The 19,272-nt window shown below is 39.2% G+C and overlaps 1 protein-coding gene across 1 annotated transcript in view; it reads left to right on the top strand.

Annotated features, from left to right (window-relative positions):
* Positions 1 to 19,272, top strand: part of suclg2 (succinate-CoA ligase GDP-forming subunit beta) — a 405,461-nt gene that overhangs the window by 187,676 nt on the left and 198,513 nt on the right. The window contains exon 3 of the mRNA XM_073072346.1: positions 15,653 to 15,752. Within this exon, the coding sequence (XP_072928447.1) occupies positions 15,653 to 15,752 (100 nt within the window). The remainder of the gene's footprint in view (positions 1 to 15,652; positions 15,753 to 19,272) is intronic.

The raw sequence follows: 19,272 nt of genomic DNA, 5'->3' as shown, positions 1-19,272 counted from the left end.
TAATTATCAAAATAAACCTTTATGCTATACTAGGGTGTGTTACGCATTTTCTTATTGTATCAACAGTAGACTGCCAATTTTTAGATCATAAGACACAGGAACAAAATTAGGACATTTAGCCCATCAAGTGTGTTCCGCCATTCCATCATGACTGACCCATTATCCTCTCAACTGCATTGTCCTGCCTTTGACATCCTGACTGGTCAAGAACCCATCAACCTCTGGTTTTAACATATTCAAAGACTTGGTCTCCACAGACATCTGTGGCAGTAAATTCCACTGATTTACTATCCTTTGGCTGAAGAACTTCTTCCTTCTCTCTGTTCTAAATGTACGTCCCTCTGTTCTGAAGCTGTAGCTTCAGGTCCTAGACTCCTCCACGACAGGAAACATCTCCACATCTACACTATTGAGGCCTTGCACTATTCAATAAATTTCAAAGATATTCCCTTATTTTTCTAAACTCCAATGCGAACAGGCCCAAAGCCATCAAATAGTCCTCATATGTTAAGCCTTTCATTACTGGAATCATTCTCATCAATATCCTTTGTACCCTTTCTTAGATAAGGTCTATTTATTTATTTAGAGGGTACAGTGCAGATTAGGCCCTTCGAGCTGTGCTGCCCAGCAGCCCCTGACAACCTGATTTACCCCTAACGTAATTATGGGACAGTTTGGGATGACCAGTTAACCTACCCAGTACGTCTTTGGACTGTGGGTGGAAACCGGAGCACCCAGGGAAAACTGATACATTCCACAGGAAAGACATACAGATTCCTTACAGATGACACCGGATTTGAATGGTAAACTTTGACACTCTGCGCTGCAAATAGCATCGCACTCACCACTACGTACCATGGGATTTACTTTGCATTTCCCATAATGTGGTACAGAAGAACATCAAAAATAGGAACTGGATAGGTTCTTTTTTTTCTACTCCAATATTCAATTAGGTCAACCTGCACCTCAGATCCACTTTTCTGCCTATTCCTCCATCGCCTTGTAGATTAAAAATCAGTCTCATTGACCTTCAATATATTCAAAATATGTTTAACAACATTATCCTAGATTACCTTGAGAAGTGGGTTGGCCTGTCTGGGTTGACTTGTCTGGTAGTTCCCTAAATTGGTTTCACTCATATATCTCAGAAAATAATTTGCCTGTCTTGCAGATAATTTTTCTCAGAGGTACAATGTAGAACAAAGTGTAAAGGGCAAGAGTGGTCTCCTACTCTTCTCCTTATTCAAGTTCAAGTTTAATTGTCATTCAGCCATACATGAATGTCCATGAAGGCAGCCAAACGAAACAGCATTCCTCCAGGGCCAAGGTGTGAAACAGTAGCCATACACAGCACAGCATATAGCGTATTTAAGATAGCTGTAAACATAGTCACACAAAAAAGAATCTAGCTCAAGTTCCTGAGCGTCATGTGCTGTAGATTGATGGTGCATGGATGTTGTCAGCAAGAAGCAGTCTGCACACGAACGCTATCCAGCTTAGCTTCCACTGAGTGAACACTGGAGTGCAGCACCAATGGGCGGAGCCACCCCCCCAGCCCAGCATGGACGCCAAACCCCACCACCTTCGGGTGTGTCCTCTCCTGGGTGCCTACAACAGGCGAGCTCGCTACAGCTGAGGCTGTTGTCATCCACAGGCTGATGACCTGTCGTCATCCTCACCAAAAATACAGTGAATCAGACATGTAGTATTCTACATTACCAATGTCTTGAGACGGTAAAAAGTCTAGTTCGTTTTGCTGACGTAAAAATTAGATGGCAAGCCACGTACGCACCATTGGCTTTTGCACCTGCAGGTTGTGGTATTCTATATATATACCTGTCCACAAATATGCGGAACTGACAGTTGGAAAGTGAGAAATCATTCAATGGTGCACATTGTCCCAGTGGTCTGAATTTTTGTCTTTTAAGTGGAACAAGTGGTCTGTGCCTCAAAAATACCACTGTTGTTGGGCATGTGATGATGGGGGTAGCTAAAAAAACGTTTCCTGTGTATGTGACAAAAAATGATATAAAAACTCTGTATCTCTGGGCTTTAGAGAGAGACCTCCAGAACGGGCTCCTGTGGGTGCCTAAGGAGGGCTCTCTAGTGGTTAGCAACTAAATAAAAAGCTGTTGCTTTATTCTCTGTAGTACTGTGTATTCTTGCATTGGGTAGCAAGTAATAATTAAAAGGAAGGTTTAACAGTCCAACAAGGTCTTGCACTGTTCAATATACCAGTATGTCCAGAAGATGCTGAGCATTCTGGAAGAGAAAGAAGAAAGACGTCCAGCTGTCAGAACCTCTTCTGCAGTCCTGGAGTCAACTCCTACAGCCATTACAGTGGAGGTCCCAGAACCTGAGATTGTTTCACAGCCACTAGTAACACCTGCCAGACATTTGTCAGGAGAGACATTAGCCCACAAGAGTAAGAAAACCTTCACAGCAATTCAATCTTTAGACCTGAACGGGACAGTTTAAAACTTACTATGCTGTGGATGTTTATATAGTAGATGTATTGTATAATATATCATATATGTAGTTGAGATGCATTCAATATTGAGTTGGAGGATACTGTGTAAAAGTCTGGGGCACATATACATAGCTGGGGTTCCTAAGACATTTGCATCGTACTGTATTTGTCAACGTGGAGAGGAGAGCGAGTTTGTAAATCTGGCGGGAGTAAAGGATGTTGGGAGTGGCGAGTGTGGAGCACTGGTGTGGAACAAGTGGCAGAGTAAGAGTGCCAGAAGTGGGGGGATGGTGTGGGTGCAGACACACCCAGCCCTGAGACACCAGGCAAGGTTCATTTGATTCCAAACAATTGGTTTATTGATCATTACAGAATGTCTCTCTGGTGCTTCTTTCTCCCTCCCCCCTGCCCAACCATGATTCCCCTCTGCCTGCCCACTTCCCACTCTCAAGCCCACAATAGAGATCCATATCAGAATCGGGTTTATCACCTCTCACATATGTCATGAAATTAGTTTTGTTTGTGGCAGCAGTGAAGTGTAATAGATAAGATTATTACAGTACAATGCAAAAGCCTTAGGCACCCTATATATATATATATATATATATATATATATGCCTAACCTTTTTGCACAATGTGTGTACATGAGTTGGAGTTTATAGCCAAGCAAGGAGGAATGTGTTGCGTTCAAGGAGGAATGTGTTGCAATGTACTCTCTACTAGCCTTCCAAAGCAATCTGTTGACAAACTTCAACTCTTTCACCACTAGATTTTAAACTAAAACCAGGATGAGGGAGGATGTCACTCCTGTCCTAGTTAATCTGCATTGGCTTCCTGTATCGTTTAGAATTGATTATAAAGTTTTTTTGTTTTTAAAGCTCTCAATGTTCTGGGAACTGAGTACATCAAAGCATCACTTTTGTTTTATAATCCTGGTCGAGCTCTTAGGTCTCTTAAATTTAAACAATCCTTCCTCAAAGAAAATTGGCAAGTCAGCTGTTTTTTAAACAAAGCTCCTAAACTGCGGAACTTAGTACCTAACACTATAAGGGATGTAGACTTAGTTCACACATTTAAACACCAGCTCAAAACCTATTTATTTAACCTTGCTTTTAGCAAACATCATTTTCTCTTTTATTTTTATTTTTCCTCTTTATCCCATTGGAAAGCACTTTGTGCTACATTGTATGAAAAGTGTTATATAAATATGTTGTTATTATTAATAATGATTTAGCTTCCATAGCTGTAAAGATTCACAATGTACAAGAGAAGAAATTGCTTCTCATCTTTGTTAAATGAGCATCCCATGTACTTTTTTCTGAAACTATGATCTGCCATTCCAGATTTCTTTTGGAAGATCCTCTCATCATCTGTCCTGTTGAACTTCTTTGTAATGCTACTTGTTTCGAGAAGGTGATTCTCTTTTAGAATCCAGAGAAAAATTTCAACTCACTCAATCTTTCCTCATGAGAGAATTCCTACATTCTATCTGTGAGGCTATAAATGTTGTGAACCTCAATGCATGAGAAAGGTAGTCTACATTAACACACTGCTCCAGGTGTGGTCTCACCAAAGCCTTATGCAATGTTGAGTCACTTCCTGTGACATCACGTTTCATAGTTTTCATTGAGTAGCTAAGAGTAAACTACCAGCCTGTCAACTGTGTGAGATGGGAAGTTTTTGAATGCAAATCAGAAATCTAGTTAGAAAAATACTAATGAATTGCAAGGAAAGGTTTCTGTACAGAGCAGAACTAGAGTTGCAAATATTGTTATTGAAGTAATTTAATTAACACTGTCTATTCATGGCTCCATTTTTCTAGAGAAGTCTAGCAAAACTTTTAACAATTAGTCCAAGTTCTTTTCTACCATTTCCTTTTAAGCTTTTCTGATATGTCTCCTGAGCCACAATGTGTGAAAAGGAGACTTCTGTCTGTTTAATGAATTATTTAACGTGCAGATAAAGCAGACATCTTCTGACAGCATTTTAAAAAATTTAGGTATTTTTATTTCATTAGCTTTGACTCTCACAACAGCATATATTTCCAGCACCATTTATTTAATACATTCATAGGAAACATGTCGTATTTCCTATGGCTTTCTTTGTTGCTATCCTGTTTTATTTAATTAATTTGCGGAAACTATTACTTGCTCCTGAGGGCATTTTGTATTGCAGGTCTCTTTTTATTTAATTACTGTTGATAAAACGAGGTCTAATCTCAATGGCATTTCATGTTTTTTTCTGCAGCTTTATTTAATGAATTAATTTGTAAGAAGTACAGCCCATTCTTGATTGCATTTTATGATTTTACCTGTTTGTTTGAAAGCACAACCCATTCCAGTCACATTTTACTTTGTTCACTAATTTGCCAGAGTTACAGTCTGTTCCTGTTGGCACTTTTGATTAATTGTGCATAAAGCCATTCTATTAAATGACTGCTGCTTTTATTTAGTTAATAAAGTTGAGTAAAATCACATTCTGTTCATCTGCTGGACTGAATCACCAACAAGGTTACTAATAATTTTATTTAATTAATAGAATTGGGGAATTTTAACAGATTAAGCAACTAAACCAATGTTTATCAGCTTAGCCAATCAATCAAATTAATTTCAACAATGTTGTAGCAATTCCCATTCAAATCGTACATTGTCAATAGTTGCCCTATTTTTATAATCTCAGGTGTGGGAATAGGCTAATGTCTTGTATCCAGTGCTCCACCATACCAGACTCTGCATTCGATGCCTTCTGTGGCTCTTCTGGCCTAAGACTATGAATCAGAATCAGTATCTAGCACCAAATAGACAGCAACAACTACTATCTTATTACATGATGGATTAAACTTGAAGGGGAGTAAGATCAGGTCTTACTTTTAATTATTAGTCTGGGTTTTGCTAGATTTAGTCTGGCTTTCAGTTTATTGACTACGGCTCTGTCTTCATGTTATGTACCAGCAGCAATAGATCACACGCTAAATCGGTTTTAATGTTAAACCCTTTATCTTTATTAGTATCTACTTATAATGTAGTAACTTAAACGACATAAACAGAAGTTAACAGTGTTATGCGTATATATATGTGTGTGTGGCCCCCAAACAATCAAGCTTAGGGACAATTCTTAAAGTCTTAAGATTCAGGTGGCAAAGTAGAAAAGGTTCAGTAATCCATGGAATAGATGATGGGAGAGAGATTTGTAATCCAGGATCTGATATAGAGAGAAGGTGATTATGTCGAATTCCACAAGTTCCCTGCTGGGTAAACAGAATAACAGTTGTCGAAGATCCTGTCTATCAGGTCGTTCCAAAAATGACAGTCACAGGAGTATCGTCTTCAAGTAGTTACCACATAACACCCCGATTCCAGGTAAAGGGCCAACAAAAGTGATACCCCAGGATACGCCAACAAATCCACACATATGGATTATATGAAGTGACAGTCACACATCATTTGTGCACTATGTGCCAATAACCAACCCAACCTTTTGGTCCTGGGGGAGTATGGAACTCCCAGTCTTATGATGACAGCACCAAACTGAAGTTCTAACAGCTTTTCCACTCTCTCCTCTCTCCTCTCCCCTCTCCCCCTCCCTCCTTCCTTTCTCTCTCTCCCCCCTCCTTCTCTCCCTCCCCCTCCCCCCCTCGGTTTAAGTCTGCAGCAGGCTGCCGCAGCTTATTGCTAACATCACAGTCCCACCTCACTCAGGCACTCTTCAAGCTACACTCACAGTACGAGCCTGCATTTCTTGTAACATTCAATACAATAATTCCAAGCAAACTCATCACCAAACTCCTGCAAATGGGTCTTTAGCTTCGTCACTAAGAGATGACATTCAGTAAGGACAGGTAGCAATACCTCTGCCACTGTTGTTCTAAACCGTAGTGCCGTACAAGCTAGTGTTTTCAGCTCCTACTCTACTCCCTGTACACTCATGCCTATGTGGTCAGATTCTGCTCAACATCTACCTGTTTTCAGATGATACCACCATAGTGGGCCATGTTTCAAGCAACAATGAGATGGCGTACAGGTACGAGATAGAGAACTTATTGACATAGTGCCACGACACCAACAATTCCCTCAATGTCAACAAAAGAGTTGCTTATTGACATCAGGGAGGGGTGGTGTACATGTTCCTGTCTACATCAACAGTGCAGAGATTGAGAGCTTCAAGTACTTAGGAGTGAACATCACCAATAACCTGTCTTGTCCAGTCACATTGATGTCACAGCCACAAAAGCTCACCCATGCCTCTACTTCTTTAGGACACTTAAGAAAATTGGTATGTCCCCATCAACCCTTACCAAATTTTATTGATGCAGCGTAGAAAGCATTTTATCTAGATGCATAATGGCTTGGTATGGCATCTGATCTACACGTGACCACAAGAAAATGCAGAGAGTTGTGGACATTGTTCAGCATAAAAGGGAAACCAGCCTTCTCTCTGTGTACTCTCTCTATTTCTCACTGCCTCAGTAAAGCAACCAGAATAATTAAAGGTCCCACCCACCCCAAATGTTCTGTCTTCTCCCCTCTCCTATCAGGCAGAAAACTTAAAGAAAACCCTGAAAGTATGTACCACCATGCTCAAGAACAGCTTCTGTCCTTCTTATCAGACTCTTGAACGGGCATCTTGGGCAATAAGATGGACTCTAGACCTCACAATCTACCTTGTTATAAGAACACAAGAAATGGCAGCAGAAGTAGACAATTTGGTCTGTCGAGCCTGCTTCACCATTTCGTAAGATCATGGCTGACCTGGTCGTGCTCTTGCACTTTCTCTGTAACTTTTGCACTTTACTCTTCATTGTTATTGTTTTAACTTGTTCTCTCAGTGCAGTGTGCAATCATTTGATCATTATGAACGGTTTGTCAAACAAGCTTTTCACTGTATTTTGGTACACGTGACAATAATAAACTAATACTATTTCCACATGGAACTAATGTTAGTTTTTTGGAGGTTACTCGCATGCTACCTGAATTCTACCAGTGCATTCCCAATCGCACTGCATAATGTGGCCGAATCTAGTCGATGGTGAAGTGGAGCTTGATGGGGATTCCCAGAGCTTATACTGGCAAGTTTATCCTTGGATCCTGCATCAATATAGATAGGGTGCAGGGTCTACAATCCCAGTCATTTAAATGGGAACTATGCCTTTGTAACAGAGGGGACATTATTTGAGCCGGTGGTGGTGTAGTGGCATCAGTGCTGGACTTCGGGGTGAGAGGTCCTGAGTTCAAATCCGGCCGGCTCCCTTGCATGTTCTCCATCCGTGCTGGTTAAGAGCTGGTGATCTCTTTTTTAAAAAAAACTCACCCGGCAGAAGGCAGAGGCAAACGACTGCTTTGCAAGTGGTACGTACCACTTGGCACATACATGATTTCCCAATATGTCAGAAGCGGTGTGGAGGGAAATCAGCCGCCAACGGGAAATTCCAGATGCTACCTAACGACAACGACATTATATGAATGTGTGTATTTAACTTAATTTTGTTATTGCATGATTTTAGTTTTCAATTAAAATTTTTTTTTTAAAGTGATGATTTTATTTTTTAGTAAATTGCAAATGCTTCTGTAACCCCTGGGTCGCCTCAGGCATCGCTCAAACTCGTTCTAGTCTAGGGGGAGCAGCCTTCGGCCCCGCCAAACTGGGTAATCAGCTGGTGTGGATGCTGTGTGATGTCCCCGCCTCGCCCAACAAACAGACAGTACACCTTATGCGATTGAATGAGTACAATTTATAAAGATTACTATAACTAAGCAATTACTAACGATACAGTATATATAAATAAGAGAAAAAAAGAAAAAGTGCCAAACTTATCAAAGTCCAAACCACTTCGTGCACAACCGTTGGAGCTCAATTACTGAAGTCTTCTGGTATTCGATCCCCTCCGAATTCCTTGACCCGCCTCCTGGGACCCCCACGGTGGTCGACCAGATGCTCCACACTCCTCTGTCTCCGTCTTCTCTCATCACCGAAAACCTTGGGCCGGGGACCGTCGCCCAGCTTCCAGCATCCCGTCCTCTCTCTCTCACTCCATCGCCCCAACTCCCCAAAATCCCGCCAACAATCAGTTTACAGTCCCAGACAAGCTTCCAGCACTTATCATAACAAAGACGTTAGCATTCCTACTATTAACACAGGCGCCAGCATTCCTACTTTTAACAAAACAAAGACGCCATTTTGATTACATACACAGTAACAAAGAAAAAGAAAAAAAACCCCGTTACACTTCTGAATATCAGGCTTTCCTTCTGTCAAAGGCTCTGTGAGTAGATTGCGTTCTGCTGGTCGTAGTTACTACTTCATCCCATGTGGTTTTTATGTCCCTTGAGGACCTGCTCAGCTGCAGAGTCCTTCTCAACCACTGAGATCAGCCTCTCAGTTTCAGAGGAGGTAACTACTGGAGAATGGGCACTGAAAGAAGCTACCCCGATATGCCTGATCTGCTGAGTTCCTCCTGTGTTGTGTGTGTTGCATGGGAGTTTAGTCTGCTTTGTTTTTGTTTCCCTTTTTCCTTGGCCAAGGATTCCATACATCATTGTTGACGAGACCTTCAGCTGTGTCTGTTTCATATCCCCCACTTCTGATTTCACATGTACCTCTGCCTCTCAGAGCTATGATAGGATTTCTCCTGTCCTCATCTTTGATCCAACTAGTGGTCCCATTCAATGAATCCACCTCCACACTTCCTGTGCTTTTATTGTGTTGTCACAACCAAGCATATTTCCCTTGATAACCCCTGCTGGGTAATCCTAAAGGCTATTTCCTGATGAAATCCTGTTTCATTTATCAACACCAGTGTTTCCTCCCATTATGACAGTGGAGACGCAACATTTGACTTCTCATCACCTCCTTTCTCATTATTCAGATCTTCAAATATTGATAGAACTGTTATTATTTCACTTAGGTACTTTCGAGGTTGTCTCTATACATTGTTGAAGACACCACTGCAGATTTGGGGATCATTGCAATACATTTTCACTTATTCAGTGGTTTGACACCAAACTTTCAATAACCTGCTGCAGGTTGAGGAGCATCTGTGGGGATAAAGAATATTGTCCACATTTTGGATCAAAACTGACAGTGGAGAGGGAATATAGCCAGCCAGAAGAGAAGTGGATGTGGTAAGACTGACCAAATTGCAGTGAATGGTCCACTCAGCAGAGAAGATCATTGGCTGTCTGCTACCAACATTAAAAGATCCGTTCAATGCCAGTGCAAAGAAAAGAGCTGAAAAAATGACTGCTGACTCCATTCACCCTAGCAGTCACCTATTCAGCAAATTGCCAGCAGGGAGCTGCTACAAGTCCACCAGCACCAGAACTGTGCATTATCTCCAAAGCTTATTTCTGTAGCTATCCAGCTTCTCAACAAAACTGGCTCAGGTGGAATACTTGTCTCTGCACAACTTGTGCCTAAAAAAACTTGTACAAAGGTGTTTTTGTGGTACATCTAAGATCTAATCTGTCCTGCGCATGGTGCTTACTTCCCATGTTCATAAATATTACTGAAAATGGCATGATTTTTGAGTTTTGCTTTATAATATATCTTATTTCTACTGTCCATTTTTTACCAAGTGCGCATTATTTAATGCAGGCCAGTGAGCATTCTGCTTGGTAGAGCCCCAATTTAGCCTGAAGATTATCTTCAGTTGTGGCATGGCAAAATATTCAGTTATTGAAAAAAAGTAATGTAGAATATGTTGATGAAAAGTTAAGTATAGGAATATAAATCTCCCACTTTGCTGTTTCCTCAAGGAGCTTCTTGTACTGGACACAAAACCTATTAAAAATATCAAGCAACCGAAGATCAAGTGTTTAAGCAGGGTGCAGTGACCCAGGTGATTGCCTTGGTTAGAAAAGAAATGATAGCCTTCGCTCCCATGGATGTAGAGGTTGACACTAGCCAAGAAACCTACGTATACACTAATCCTACGAATTTGTGAACAATGTCTTTGTATATAGTATGCATTTAATATTTAAAGTCTTTTGTGGTCACTGGGAAGTGCTGTTGTAGCAAGTAATGTGCCTGTCATTTTCCTCATGTTTTAGGACTGTGACTAATGCAGTAGTTCAGTAATAAACAGGATGACTGAACAGAAAACATTTTGCTGTAGGCACTGCATAGCCTAAGTAATCAGAACTCCCATGGTAGATGTTAGATATATTGACTTGTGTGACAAATGTTGATTAGTTTATGAATTCCATTCCATGGATGTTGTTAGAAAAAGTATCAACTTTTTCTATCATATAGCTTAAACTTTGAAATTACATTGTTAAATGATTCATTCTGCAAATTTATAAGGAAAATGAATTGCCTCTTGTATATATTGTTAATAGAATATATCTTATGCTTTTTGAGTTTAGAAACTGAACTTGTGATCAACATGGACAGTGCAGTGCAGAAACCTTTATGCCATAAATAGGTAACACGAGTGAATCTGCAGATGTTGGAAATAAATAAAAACACAAAATGCTGGCAGAACTCAGCAGGCCAGACAGCATCTATGGGAGGAGGTGGTGACGACGTTTCGGGTGGAAACCCTTCATCAGGAGTTCATCAGGAGTTTTGGGCCGAAACCCTCCTAATGAAGAGTTTCGGCCCAAAAAGTCGGCACTACCTCCTCCTATAGATGTTGTCTGGCCCGCTGAGTTCTGCCAGCATTTTGTGTTTTTATTTATGCCATAAATAGGTATTTTTTAAAAGCTACCTAGTTTCTGTCCATGGTGCTGAAAATGATGCAACTTGTGGTAAATAGAAATAAAATGTGTATCAGAAACAGTCGAATACTATTAAACATAAAGAGGATTATTCTCTGCAAGTGTTCTACCAATTTGTTATAAGGATGTTTTCTGAGGTATGAAAAGTGGCTTGAGTTTTTAGTAAGCCAGTCATTTACAGTCAAATTCTAATATCACATTAAAAGCAGATTCAAATCTTTCATTGTGGAGCTAAAATTTAATCATTATATGTCTTAGCATGCCTGACTTTCATTGATTTCTGAGATATCTGTCTCGGAGGCACACTGTAAAATAATAGTTTAATAGTGCATTAACAATGTCTTTATTTTGCACTTCCTGATCTTTTATAATATAACCAGTTTCACTTTTTCTCCTCTTAATATTTAAGTATAAAAGGTGCATTTAGTACAAATATTATCTACCTTTTCTTGAATATATCCTTAAATACATTTCCATATTGCTGAATATAAAAGGACATAGTGAATTATGCAGTATTAGGAGATAATTTTGAATGTTGATTTCTAAATATTCCTTGATCTATTTAATGATTATGATGCAATTCAATTATTGTCAGTATAAAACAGCTTGGTTCATAAAATCGAATTATCTTAATTACTCTGTAAATTAGTAACTATCAAACAAATTTTAAAGTGTTGAAAATAATTATTTAAAATAAACTTAATCATTTCCAAGCAACAGCAATCACTTTGTCAGGACTTTGAAAATATACTTGACAAAATTTTCCCACCATCACTGTCCTTGTGTCCCAAATAACCTCCTCAGTTTTCAGAATCCCCTCAAACTTTTGTAATTCCAATGGTAGGGAATTCTTGGATACGAGGGCACGACTTCAGGATTGAAGGACATCCATTTAGAACAGAGATGCAGAGAAATTACTTTAGTCAGAGGGTGGTAAATCTGTGGAACTTGTTGCCACGAGCAGCTGTGGAGGCCAAGTCATTGGGTGCATTTTAGGCAGAGATAGATAGGTTCCTGATTAGCCAGGGCATCAAAGGGTATGGGGAGAAGGCAGTGGAATTGGGATGACTGGAAGAATTGAATCAGCCATGATCGAATGGCAAAGCAGGCTCGATGGGCTGAATGGCCTATATCTTAGGGCCTTAATTGAGAACTATCTGTTGAATTCTCCAGAGATGCTGAACTCAGCTTCATGTTCTGGTAACTTTGGGTTATATTTGGCTGTGGGGCATTTTTGTTAAGCTGATGCCAAAAGTCAAAGTTACCAGACATACTTTGTTCTGTGAAGTCTGTTATCTTTTCCATTAATTTTGAATGAATTGCATGGAGGAATGTTCACAATTGCATGGAAAGTGCAGGGTGCAAAGAGTTTATTTTTAATAAACCCAAAATAAAATTAGAGTAATATTTATCAGAATGCCTCAGATAGAGAAACCAAAAACAGTGTGCAGTATGTTGTGTATTTGTGACAATAAAGATCTCAGAAATGTAAATAATGATCTTTGGAGTGTTAGATGCTACGTGACATTTTTAGGTTGGGAAACTTTGAAAAATATGGAAATTAAATGGATATTTACACTCAGAGGCCAGCTTATTAGGTACCTCCTTACCTAATAAATTGGCCTCTGAGAATATGTTTGTGGTCTTTTGCTGCTGTAGCCCATCCACTTCAAGGTTCAGCATGTTGTGTGTTCAGAGATGCTTTTCTGCACACCACCATTGTAACACATAGTTATTTGAGTTACTGTCGCCTTCCTGTCAGCTTGAATGAGCCTGGCCATTGTCTGACCTCTCTAATCAACAAGACGTTTTCATCCACTGAGCTGCCGCTCACAGGATGTTTTAGAATTATTTTTGCGCTATTCTGTGTAAACTCTAGACTGTGTGCATGAAAATCCAGAAGATCAGCAGTTTCTGAGATACTCAGAACACCTCATTGGGCAACAACAATCAATCCACATTCAAGGTCACTTGGATCACATTTCTTTCCCATTCTGATGTTTGGTCTGAAGAACAACTGAAACTCTTGACTATTTCTGCATGCTTTTATGCATTGAGTTGCTACCATATGATTGGCTGATTAGATATAAGTTGTACGTAATAAAGTGGCCACTGAGTGTATTTTGGCTGTATTGAATTAGGATTCAAGAGCAACCAAAAATAAGATTCTGTTGATGAGTAAAGGAATTTGCATGTTAAAATTGATCAATACCACTGGAAATATAAGGCTCACTTTGAAATGTCTGTGCTTCCATCTGGTCAATGCTACCTGGTAATTCCATCTGCTCCCCGCTCCATTTACCAATTATGGGTCAAATTACAGTGGTCATTTTAACCTACCAACGTGCATGTGTTCATGATGTGGGAAGAAATCAGAATATTTGGGGGAAACCCACAGATATTGTACAAACTGCACGAAGTCTGCATCAGCAATCAAGATTGAACCTGGAGCACAGAGAACTGTGGAATCGTAGTTCTAGCTGTCCGACTATCTCTCATGAATATATCCTCAGACTTGGATTCATATGATATTCTCTGAATAAAATGAAGTAATGTCTGGTGATATCATCAGTGGAATGAAGTGGATAGTCACGTTGCAGACAGCAAACTGTAAAATAACACATATGAGATGCTGGAGGAACTCAGCAGGTCAGGTAGCATCTATGGAAAGGAATAAAGAGTGAACATTTTCGGGCCATGTCTCGGCCCAAAATGTTGACTGTTAATCCTTTCCATAGATGCTGCCTGACCTGCTGAATTCCTCCAGCATTTTGTATTTGTTACTCGGATTTTCGGTACCTGAAGAAACTCTTATGTTTATGAAATAGTAAAATAAAGCATTTTAATTTCTTAGCCAGCATTTTAAACATTTGATTAAGGACACGATGACGATTGAGCACATACATGAAATTGAAAGAGAAATTAACTAAGTGTCACAAAAGTAATCTTAAATTGTATGGATTTCTTACATTATTCTAAGGGTATTAAACTCTGCACACAAGTTTAATCAAGATCTGAATGCTATTCAAAACATTGTTGCATATCATATGATAAGGCTTAATTTTTTGTAGTGATAACATTGTGCAAAAAGTTGACATTTTTGTCAGTTCATTGATATTAAAAAGAATTTCTTCTGTAGTGCACCTTATGGAGGAACAGTTTCTATTTAATTGTGCATGTGCAGATCTGAGAAATTGCTGACAGTTTCACAGCTTCTTGCCAGAAAATACTAACAGTTTCAACATCATGAGAATTGTAGAATCTGGGCCACTTTGTCTTGTGGGAGTGGTCATTACTGGTTTCTGTAAAATACTGTACAAATTAAAATGAAATAAATTTAAAAGACCTTCATTCTGGTGTTATCTTAAGTGACCCAAAGAACATCTGCTGAAAATTATGGGTTAAAGTAAAGGAGGGTCCAAGGCTCCAAAGAGTTACGAGTACTTCACCAATTATAGCCAAGAAAAAGAGAAGGGAGGATGAGAAGGAATTGGAAGGGGAAAAAGTTAGAATTCAATGAGAAGAAGCAAATTTAATTTTGTAAGAATTAACAAATACGAGGGGTGATTGATAAGTTTGTGGCCTAAGGTAGAAGAAGTCAATTTTAGAAAACCTAGCGCATTTATTTTTCAACATTGTCTGCTCTTGCATTTACACACTTAGTCCAACGATCATGGAGCATACGGATCCCTTCTTTGTAGAAGTGGTCCACACCAGCGGTGATTGATAAGTTCGTGGCCTAAAGTAGAAGCAGATGAGTTATTAACCAAACTTTCTGCATTATCACTCAAAGAGTTGAACTGCACGTGCATGTAACGAGAGCGTCTTGGACCTCCAGGTGGTCCACAGCAGGGGTGATTGATAAGTTTGTGGCCTAAGGTAGAAGGAGATAAGTTATACAGCTCTTGTTACATACACGTGCAGTTCAACTCTTTGAATGAAAATGCAGAAAGTTTGAAGTTAATAACTCATCTCCTTCTACCTTAGGCCACGAACCTATCAATCACCCCATGCTGTGGACCACTTCTGGAGGTATAAGACGCCGACTTCTACAAAGGAAGGATCCGTATATGCTCCATGACTGCTGGACTAAGTGTGTAAATGTAGGTAAAATAAATGCGCTAGATTTTCTAAAATTGACTCCTTTTACCTTAGGCCACGAGCTTATCAATCACCTCTCGTAAAACTGTTTTGATATTGTCAGATGGGCTATTAGATACTGAAGCTTAGAAACTGGCATTGATTAGATTAACGCTAACATCCTTGTCTGTGACATTTCTCCATCTGTTGTAGTGGCAGAGTTTTGTGTAAAAAGGAAGATTCACATTTGGTATAGGGAATAATATGTGAAACTAACATGCATATCCAGTGATATTTAGTCTAATATTTTAGGTGTACATTTTATGAAACTAACTGCAGTCAGTTAGTTTACTAATGATATGTTACTGTTTTGTTTCTTTCCAAATAGAGGCAAAAGAGATTGTTTTAAAGGCTCAAATCCTGGCTGGTGGCAGAGGGAAGGGCAGCTTCACCAGTGGACTGAAGGGAGGAGTTCATTTAACCAAAAAGTATGTTTCAAATTTTTATTGAAAGGGTTATTTTGCTGTGTCTTGAATGATCAAGTTAGTAGATTAAGCCAAATTATGTGTCCTTGGAACTGAATAGCATTTCTGAAGTTATATATGGGTTGGAACAGATATGGAGGCAGGCAGGGTAACTGAAGCTGAAACATAAAATTCGGAATTGCAAAATGAGTAATACTACAAAGAAAACAATTAAATGTGCATATTTAATGAACATTTCTGAAGTAGCAGTAGTAGAATCTGAATGAAGCTTAGCAAGCTTAAAGTAGATCAGTAATAAACAAATCCAGGATTGTGATGAACAACACAAGTATAACAGCAGACTGTTTCAGAGGAATTGGTGGTCATATTTGTTTGCATTCTCATGTGGATATGGCATGTAAGCAGTTCTGCATCATTAAGATTTAAACATAGTTTATTAGTAGTCAGAGAACAGAATGCAGACTTCAACAGGTCACTTCCAGGTATACAAGCCTGAATTCAGTTGGTGCCAGAGGGATTAGGGAGGGCCTTGAGAAGTCAATGGTTTTGGTGTAATATATCTAAATTACAATATAAAGAAGAATGAAACACTAGTGGCCCGTGGAGAAAATGTTGAGGGTAACCACCAGTTGGAAGAATGAAAAATCAGCATTATTTAAGTAATGTATTACTGTTCAGTGTCGGAATTTTAAGAAATCTGGAAAAAGTATCACTAAGTTAGAAAATAAATCAGAAGGCAAACCAACTGTTGAACTTTATTACAAAGATTAAGTACTGTATTGTTAAGGTAGTCCTGCTACAATTAAATAGTGTTGATGAGACCTCACGTGGAATTTTGTGTCTGTTTATGGACTTTTAAGGGAGTTTTTACATGTCTTGTAGATGGTGCAGTGGAAATTCATTACATGGCTCCTTGCCCGCTCATATGATGAACTGATAAGTAGGGCTTTTGGCTTCCTCCAGGCTGCTTTGGGGTATGGATCCGGGGATTCAATTTGTTCGGAATGTTGTTCACTTCCATTGTTTGCATGATTTGTGTTCTTCCCCCTTTCTCTTGTGCATCGGGCGTTAGTCTTTTATTTTTATTTTCTCTTTAATTGGATTCTTTTGGGTTTCTTGCTTTGTGGCTACCTGTAAGCAAACAAATCTCAAGGTTGTATAACTTATACATTCTTTGATAATAAATGTACTTTGATCTCTGGGCTGAAGTGATTTACTTTAAGGAATGATTTAGTATAACAAGCCAATTGGAGTTTAGAAAACAAAAGGTGCGTAGAGTTGTATGGCACTGAAACAGGCCCCTCAGTCCACCACAACCATTCTGGCAAGTTGTCTACATTAATCTCATTTGTTTAAATTACTTCTGTGTCTTTCTATGCTTTGTCTACTCAAGTGGCTGTCTAAATACCTCTTGAACATAATGATTGTAATGATTATATATGGTTGCCCTTCTGTGTGTGTGTGTGTGTGTGTGTGTGGGGGGGGGGGGGAGGGTAGTTCAGGGGTTGATGATGGATCTTTCCCCTCAAAGCCATTTTAAACTGCTCCCTCTCATCCTAAGCATCCTGTTGTTTTGTACACTTCTACATATACACAAAGATTCTCAATATCTATCTTTGTCTCTCATAATTTTATATACATCCACCAAGTCAACTGTCAACTTTCTTTACTCCACAGCAAGCCGTTGCAGCCTCTCTCCTAATTAATTTGTTCCAATCCAGGTAGCATCCTGAAGAATCTCCTCTGCACTCTGTCCAGTGCAATCATATTATTTTTATACTGTGATAACCAGAATTAAGCAAGGACACCCAACTTTATGTTCTATGTCATGTCCTATGAAGGCAAGCATGTCTTCTTCAACACTTTATCAAACTGTGTTGCCACTTTCAGGGAACTACTGGCTTGAACCTCAGTATCCATCTGTTCATCAATATTCCTCAATGCCATACCACTCTGTAAATACTGTGGCTCTGTCTGACTTCAAAAAGTCAATCTAATTGAAATTAATAACATATTGAAGAAACTTGATAAAATTGATGACAAGCGTGTGCATTTCCTGATAGGACAGTCTAGAATGAAAGACATACAGTAGTCTGAGGAAAGAGATCTCATATCCAAGACTGAGATGAAGAGGAAGTCCTGGGCCCAGCTTTTAAGTGCAATTATGAAGAAAACACAGCAGTGCCTTAACTTCCTTAGAAATTTTTGAAGATTTGGCATGACATCTAAAGCTTTGACAAACTTCTGTAGATTTACCATGAAGTGTATATTGACAGTTTTCATCACCACATGGTATGTAAACACCAATGCCTTTGAATGGAGAATCCTACAAAAAGTAGTGGATATGACCGAGTCATCATGGCTAAAGCCCTCCCCGTCACTGAGCACATCTACACAGAGGGTTGTCGCAGAAAAGCAGCTACTGCCATCAGGACAAAGGTAAAGGGGTGTCAGGACTCATACCACCAGGTTCAGGAACAGTTATTACCCTTCAACCGTCAGGTTCTTGAAGATAACTTCACTCAACCTTGCCCCATCCATGAACTGTTCCCACAACCCATGGGCTCACTTCCAAGAATTCTTCATTTCATGCTCTTAATATTTATTGCTTATTTATTTATTATTATTATTACTATTATTATAATTTTTTTTGAATTGCACAGGTTATTTTCTTTTGCACATTGGTCCATACTGTTGACTGTGGCCTTTCATTGATTCTATTATGTTTCTTGGATTTACTGATTATGTCCACAAGAAAACAAATCAGAGTTGTATATGGTGACATCCTATCTGTACTTTGATAATAAATTTACTTTGAACTCTAAACTTGGAGCTTGGAACTTAGACTAGGCTGGAATGCAGAGTTGAGATTACTATCAGATCATCTGTAATCCTGTTCAATGATGGAGTAGATTTGGGAGACGAAGTGCTCACTCCTGCTGTTAATCTGTATCTCATAGATGTGCTCCTCTATATCCCAGCCACCCACTTATCGAATGATTTGACTACATTCAGTGACTTGCATCCAAAGCCCTCTTGTTTTAGAAAGCTCAAGCGGTTCACGTTCTCTGAATGAAGAAATTTCTCCTCGTCTGTTCTGAGATTGAAGCCGCTCTATTTTAGATCTTACCAGCCAGGGGAAATACCCTTCCTGTATTGAAACTGTTGAGCTCTTTCAGGATTTATTCATTTCAGAAAGATCTCCTCTAAATTCTTCTAAACTCCAGTGAATACTAGGCTAATTGATTAACTTCTCTTCATACAATAGTCCTGCTATCCCACAGAGTAGTCTGATAAACCTTTAATGCATGCATTCCCTGACAAATATGCACTTTTCTGGATAGGACAAAAATCTGCTCAATATCTTGGGTATGGTCTTACTATAATTATACAGGATCTTTGTAAGGCATTTTTGTACCTGTACTCTTATGAAGGTCAACATACTATTTATATCTTTAAATGCAACTATGTCTTTCAAAGGTACAGAGTTTTATTAATGCATTAAAAGTAGAGGTATATTTGT

This window comes from Hemitrygon akajei, chromosome 19 (assembly GCF_048418815.1).
Source record: "Hemitrygon akajei chromosome 19, sHemAka1.3, whole genome shotgun sequence".
In the NCBI taxonomy this organism is placed as follows: domain Eukaryota; kingdom Metazoa; phylum Chordata; class Chondrichthyes; order Myliobatiformes; family Dasyatidae; genus Hemitrygon; species Hemitrygon akajei.
This window is presented reverse-complemented; position numbering and strand designations above follow the sequence as displayed.